A 7,695-nucleotide genomic window follows, 5' to 3' on the forward strand; every position below is an offset into this window, starting at 1 on the left:
TTCATCCCTATTTCCTCCACCCTATTCCTCCCAGCCTCTGTAAGGATCCATTTTTATTCATTTCTAGTTCATCATTCAAGTGTGTCTTTTTTCTGCAAGTGTGTGTGTGTGTGTGTATTGTGTATGTGTAAAACTGATGAGTATATTTATCTGTGCGAATAAGTATATACAATTTACTTTTGTGCATATATAGTTACTTCCTCTCTTTCTTACACAGAAAGTAATAAACTATAGTGTTCTGTGCCTTATTTTTTAATTTAAAAATGATATCCTCAATTTGCCTACATAATAGTACAGAGAAATCATCATTTGTTTCTAAACAGCTATATACTACCCAATCGTGAGAACACTCCACTGTTATTCAGTAGACCCCCTGTGGATGGACATTTGCATTCCTTCCAATCTTGTGTAATTACAAATAATGCCAGTGAATAACCTTGTGCATTTTTTGTTTGTTGAAGTACATCCCTGGGGAAGATTAAAAGTGGGTTTACCAAGTCGTAGGATAAATATATCTTTAATTTTACTAGGTTTTACCAACTCCCACTCCAATGTGACTGTGCCATTTTGCATTCCTATCAGGGGTGTAGGAGAGTGCCTGTTTCTTCCAGAGCCTTATAAACAGAATGTGTTGTCAGATTTTATTGGTTTTAGTTTTGGGGTTACAGTGAGAAAGACTTTTCCCTTTTCTGGGTCCTAAAGGAATTTGCCGATGTTTTCTTTTAGAAGCTGGATCACTTTATATTCGTTTGCATTTAGATCTCTTATTCTTTTGTGGGTTTTCACTATATGGTGTAAAACCGAGATCTAATTTTATCTTTTTCCAAATGGTGATATCACAGATGTCATAGGTTTAAATGTCATCTTAATCATATACTAAATATCTATATATCATAGGTCCATTCCTTCCACTGGGCTTTCAACCTGTTTTTCATCACTTCTACCCTGCTTTATTTAGAGAGGACTTACAGTTTGTCTTTAATATCTGAAAGACTGACTTCTCTCATTACTTTTCATATACTTTTTAAAGTCAACTTGTCTATCTTCAGGGGAAAAAAACCTACTGATATTTTGATTTAATCCATATTAAATTTCCTATCAACTTTATGATATTGAATTGTCCTGTCCAAGAATAAGATGCCTTTCCTCTTGTCCAAGTCCAGTTTTCTTTATTAAAGGAATATTTTAAACTTTTCCTCACTTAGGCATTGTACATTTCTTTTTGAAGTTTATTCCTGAGTATTTCATGTTTTTTTACAATTGGCAAGAAGGTTCTGCTTTTCCCTTATATCTTATTACTGGGTATTGTCAGTATATGTGATGGTTATTGATTTTGGTATTAATTTGAAGTATTTTATTTTGTTGTAATTTGTTATTGACTTTCTTGGATTTTTCAGATGTCTCTCAGGTTACCAAAAATGAAGATAGTTACTTCTTCCATTTTAGTTTGTTTGCTTATAGTTATTTTCCTTTTTCTGATAATATTGGCTAGTACATCTAATTCAATAGTAAATAATGAAGATAACAGGTATACTTGTTTTATTCCTCACTTTATTTTTTAATTTTTATTTGTTCTTTTTAATAGACAGTAGAGTCTATTTTGGCATATTTGTACAAACATGGAGTATAACTTATTCTAATTAGGATCTCAGTCTTGTATGTGTACATGATATTGAGATTCATGGGGTGTATTCATATATGTATGTAGGAAAGTTATGTCAGATTCATTCCACTCCACTGTCTTTCCTATTTCTGTTCCCCCCTCTCTTCCCTTTATTCTTCTCCTTGTCTAATCCACTGAACTTCTATTCTTTTCTCCTTCCCCCTTGTGTTAGTATCCACATATCAGAGAGAACATTCAACCTTTGGTTTGGGGATTGGCCAATTTCATTTAGCATGATGATCTCTAGTTCCATCCATTTGCTGGTCAGTGTCATAAAGTCATTCTTTTTATGGCTGAGTAATATTCCATTGTGTATAAAAAACACATTTTCTTTATCCATTCAATGTTGGTTCCATAGCTTAGCTATTGTGAATTGAGCTGCTAGAAACATCGATGTGGCCATGTCACTTTAGTATACCAAGGAGTGGGATAAACGGGTCAAACAGTGGTTCCATTCCTGGTTTTCTGAGGACTCTCATAGCTTTCTAGAATGGTTGTAACAATTTGCTGTCCCACCAGCAATGTATAAGGGTATCCTTTTCCCCACATCCTAATTAGCATTTATTTTACTTGTATTCTTGATATTTGCTATTTGGACTGGAATGAGATAAAATCACAGTGTAGTTTTAATTTATATTTCTCTAATTGCTAGAGATGTTTTTATTCCTCACTTTAAAGAGAATTCTAGTGATTTCTCTTTAAGTAAAATGCAGCTTTAGAATTGAGTGTATATATATATATGTATATATATATATTTTATCAAATTAAGTATCCATCAAATGCTATTTCATTTATATATATATATATATATATATATATATATATTTTTTTTTTTTTTTTTTTTTTTTTTTTATCAAAATCAGGAAAGGGAGACTGGGGATGTAGCTCAATGGTATCATGCTTGCCTAGAATGAGCAAGGCCCTGGTTCAATTCCCAGCACCACAGGGGAAAAAAGAATCAGGAAAAGGAGTTATTTTGTTGAATGGATTTTAAGCGTCAGTGGAGATGATCATATGATATTCCTCTTTGGTAAAAATCTGGTATTGTAGTAAACTATATCATTTGATTTTTTGATATTAATTCATCCTTAATTTCTAGAACAAATCCAGTTTACATCATTTTTTTTCAATTTGGTCTTAATGTACTATAAGATACTGATTGTTCATATTTTATTTAAATTTGAATTGCATGGTCTCACTAATCTGAAAGATTTCACCATGGTCTTTTTAAAACCTTATTATACACTGTATAGTTCTTCTAGAGGGTTTCTTCTAGTTCCCCAGAGGGTTGGTATCATTGAGTATAAACAGATCTCCAGGTGGTACTTACAAGTTAGGTAAACGATACTGAGGACTCGATACTGAGTTGAAGTGGATGATTTTTGTCCTTCACCAAACTAGGACTCCAGCTCCTTATTTATCTTCCTTCTGTATAGTTCACAATTTAAAGACCATTTGTTCCTTTTTAAAAAACTAGAATGCAAAACAGTAATTGACTATTTACATTTTCCTCTGCTATGTGTTGCTGTTGCTATTGTATTGTCATCATTAGAGTGTTTGTTCTTGTTGCCAAATTTAGCTCCAAAAAGCTCTTTAAAAAAACCTACCATACTCGCAGAACTTTAAGTTAACCCCAGTTTCTGATGTTCAAAGATCCAGAAAATAGTAGAGATTCTACTTCTGTGCAGGTTATATAATATTTATCTCCTCTGAATTCCTCTGTTAAAGAAATGCAGTTTCTTTTTTTTTTTTTTTTTTTATGTTCTCTAGGAGTAAAGTATATTCTCATTGGTGCCTTTTCATCTCCTTATTTTTGGGGGTATTGAAATGTATTTAACACTATTTTTTCAAAACTTTGTTAGAAAATTTTTTCATTAATTTTAAAGGCTTTCCTCTTATTTTCATAATCTTTATTTAGTATATCTTTTATAATATTTCTACATGTAAAAGAGTATATATGTAATACATTTGTAATATATAAAGGATAATATAATGAATATTAGTGAATCCATCTCCTAACCCCCAAACTAGGAATATCATCAAAGACTTGCTTTTGTGTTGTGCTCTTTCCAAGCCCCTCCCTCCATTTTTTCACTGTCTTCATTCTTTCTTTTTTTTTAAAAAAAATTCTTATTGGTGCATAGTAATTATACAGAACAGTGGAGTCTTTAAAATATTTTTAGTTGTCAGTGGACCTTTATTTTATTTATGTATACATGGTGTTGAGAATCAAACCCAATGCCTCACAAATGCTAGGCAAGCACTCTACCACTGAGCCACAACCCCAGCCCACAACAGTGGGTTTTAATGTGGCATACTCATATATGCATAATTTTAACCAATTTCATTCTCTTTCTCAAAAAATGTCTTATTACACACACACACACACACACACACACACACACACACACACATATATATATATCCATTCATGTATTCTGTTGTTTCTCTTTCCCTGGAGAACCCTGACAGACAATATGACCCAGCAATGCCATTCCTAGGTGTATACTCAAGAGAAATGAAATATGTATCCACACATGTTCACAGTAGCCAAAAGTGAACACCACCCATTAATTGATAAAAGTGTGGTGTATCCATAAAATGGAATATTTTTCAGCCTTCAGAAGAAATAAAGAAAAAGTACTGGTACATGATACAACATGGATCTTATGGTATATGGTGTACATGGTGAATCTAGTTAACAGTTATCTGTTAACGGTTATCTCTCTCTCTCTCTCTCTCTCTCTCTCTCTCTATATATATATATATATATATATATATATATATATATATATTCCATTGTTTCTATTTCTTTGGGGAACCCTGGGTTCCCCAAAGTTATTTGACCCAGCAGTTATATTCCTATGTATATATAGACATATATACTTATGGTATCCACATGTAAGTATATATAGATATCTATGTGCTTTCTGTCTACACATAGACATATATTGTTATCTGTCTATAGAATGGGGAAAGAGAGAAAGATTGAGATTCCCTTTAAGGAACTGGCTTACTTGATTTATAGGAGCTGGCAAGTCTATATGTCTGCAGGGCAGACAGGGAACTCAGACAAGAGTTGGAGCTGCAGTCAAGAATCTGAAATCTGTAGGGCTAACTGATGTAGAAGAGACTCACATAAGATTTCTGTTCCATTCTTGAGGCAGGATTTCTTCTCTGAGAAACCTGTTTTTTACTCTTAAAGCCTTCAACTGATTGGATGAGGATCATTCATATTATTGAGGGTGATCTTTATTACTTAAAGTCAACTGATGGTCAATGCTAATAGCATCTTGAAAATATCTTCACAACAACATCTGGACTAGCATTTGGGCAAACAACTGGGTATTATAGCCTAGCCAACTTGAGTCAAGGTTAATTATCATCTATGTTCTGTGTTTAGCCTACTGAATTCCCAGACTATTTCCAAAGTAACTGCCCCATTATATGTTTTTCCCAGCAATTTATGAAGATTAGCCATCCTCGTGTGAAGTGGTGTCTTATCATGGGGATTTGCTCTTTGAAATTCAGTACTGTTTTTGAGGTTCATTTGTGTTGTCACATGTAGCTTTTCACTCATTCCCTACAATATTGTTTTGTGTTTAGGTTCCACCATGTATTCATTGTTCTGTTGATGGATAATTGAATTATTTCCAAGTTTTTGTTTTTATGAACAGAATGTTCTTGTACATGTCTCTTAAAACACATTTGCAAGATTTTCTGTCTATCAGTTAGAGCTCCCACCATTAGTAAGCCTCCTGTCTAGGATCCTGCATTTCCCCACACTTAGAATTATGAGACCCTCCTTTGTCAGTTTCATGGGCTTCTAGATTTGTATTTCTTTGAAGATTAAGCATATTTTCATATACTTCTTAGCCATATAAATGCTCTTTTTTGACTTTTGCCCATTTGAAAAAATTATGTCATTTGTCTTATATGTGCAGGATCTCTCTCCTAGATATTAATCTTTCATCAATTATATTGTGTATATTATACATGTATATTATGCGTGTATATTACAGACATGTAGTGGTTTTTTCCTTATGGTGTTTTTAATGAGTAGAAGTTGCTGATTTGGGTGTCATTTATCATTAATGCTACAGTTTATATTTGTCATATCTTAGAAAAGTTTTTTAGATAGATAGTTATTACATTCTTTTTTTTTTTTAACCTTTATTTTGTTTGTTTATTTTATGTGGTGCTGAGGATTGAACCCAGGGCTTCTACCACTGAGCCCCAGCCCCAGCCCCTAGTTATCTCATTCTTATAGCCAGGCATTAATATTATTTTTTTTCTCATCTCTCAAATAAGTTGCTTTTCAAACTCTAGGGATCATTCTTTGATATTTGGTACTTTTCTTAAGATTTTTAAACATGTCAAAATACGGAAAAACCATTTTAAGATGATTCATACTTAAGACCTGTGTCTCATACACAACACGAACACTTAAATGTGGTGAAATATTCTGTACCTCTTCTAGGTGGCAGACAATAGTGAATACATAAAAATTACAGTTCTGTCTGTATATTTGTTCCTTCTCTAACAATACTTATATTGATGAGAGAATGGAGCACAAAGTTAAAAGGGATCCTGTTCTCTATTTTAAGTCATGAGACACAAAGACAAATGCTAAAAATGAAGTTTTTTATCTCACTTTAGGAAGAGGACCACCTAGCCCGGGTGGAGGAGGCCATCACCCGCATGCTTGTGTGTGCACTGAAAACTGCAGAGGACCCACACAATACCAGAGCATGGTTAAACCCCACAGAGGTAGGCTACCTCTTGTTCTCATGTGGTTGTTGCTTTCTGTGGTAAATCAACCATGACTAGGGCACTTGATTTCCATTTATTCCATTTATCTAAATGTCTCTAAAGGGTATTTGTTTTCCTTAGGTTGAGGAAACATCCCATGAAGTCAATTGCCACTACTTAAATGGAGCTGTAGCTGCCTTTCTTGATCATTACAAAACATCCAAGGGAGTAGAAATTCAAGCACTAAGAACAAGTAAGGAGAACCTGCAAAAGGAAGATTTAAACACGTGCAACCACATGGAGATGGAAGGAACTCATGGCCAGAACGGAACCAAGGCAGCCATAAAACAGGAGGCAGCAAGTCTCTTTGGCCCTGATCTGGTCCCTGTAACACTGAGATCCAAAGAAACACCTTCAGAAGGAGGAGGCATATTTGAAAATGATGGTAAAGACTTTGTTGACAAAGATGGAAAACACTTTGCAAAACTGCTTTGTGCTGACAGGCAGCAGACAATGAGTACAAGTGACAATGCTGGGGTGGATCAAATGGCTTCAAACAGTGCTCCAGCCCCTTCTCAAACATTCGTTTCCACAGATGACTTGTTGGACTGCTTGGTGAATCCACAAGTGACCAGAATGGTGGCACAACTTTTGTTACAAGGGAAAAGCTTGTGATTCCAATCGATGACTTTTTAAATAACATTTTAAGGATATTTCTAAATAATATGACTACTTTACAATTTAAAAATGCACAGCAAAAGGTCAATTTGCACATGTTTGTAAATGAACTTATTCTTACCTAATTAAAAATCAGTTGGTTTGCTCTGCACATTGCTGTCTGGCCAGACTGGTTCCTTTTATTTGTAAGCCTTTCCTTAGTCCCTTTGCCATTCCTCCTCCTTTCAGCCTGTTTTACACATAAGCCTCAGGTGTTTCCAGCCGTAAGCAGTCTCTCCATCCACTTCAACCAGGCACCAACATGCTGCTGCTTTTTGTAAATAAGGCTTTACTGGAACACACCTTTGTCATTTATTGCATATTATCTATGGCAGCTTTACCATGACAGTGGCAGAGTTCAGTACAGAGACTATATGGCCCAGAAAGCCAAAAATGTTTACTATATGTCCTTTACCGAAAAGGTTTGCCAGCTCCTGGTTGGATGAATTCATTAGATGGATTCTAGCCTGGATCTGAGGTGATCTCACTTCTGACACCTGCAGAATTCTCACTGGTGACCCCTGTCTGAGGAGGAAACACATTGCTCTTTGTGGCCAAAGTGA

General features: G+C 34.6%; 1 protein-coding gene across 5 annotated transcripts in view; it reads left to right on the forward strand.

Annotated features, from left to right (window-relative positions):
• Hspbap1 (HSPB1 associated protein 1) overlaps positions 1–7,244 on the forward strand; it is a 60,867-nt gene extending 53,623 nt beyond the window's left edge. For all 5 annotated transcript variants that reach the window (XM_071615279.1, XM_071615278.1, XM_071615281.1 and 2 more), the window contains 2 exons: positions 6,323–6,433; positions 6,557–7,244. In XM_071615279.1, the coding sequence (XP_071471380.1) occupies positions 6,323–6,433; positions 6,557–7,090 (645 nt within the window). In that variant the 3' untranslated portion in view covers positions 7,091–7,244. The remainder of the gene's footprint in view (positions 1–6,322; positions 6,434–6,556) is intronic.
• The last annotated feature ends 451 nt before the right edge of the window (positions 7,245–7,695 follow it).

The sequence above is a fragment of the Marmota flaviventris genome, chromosome 8 (assembly GCF_047511675.1).
Source record: "Marmota flaviventris isolate mMarFla1 chromosome 8, mMarFla1.hap1, whole genome shotgun sequence".
Taxonomy (NCBI): Eukaryota; Metazoa; Chordata; class Mammalia; order Rodentia; family Sciuridae; genus Marmota; species Marmota flaviventris.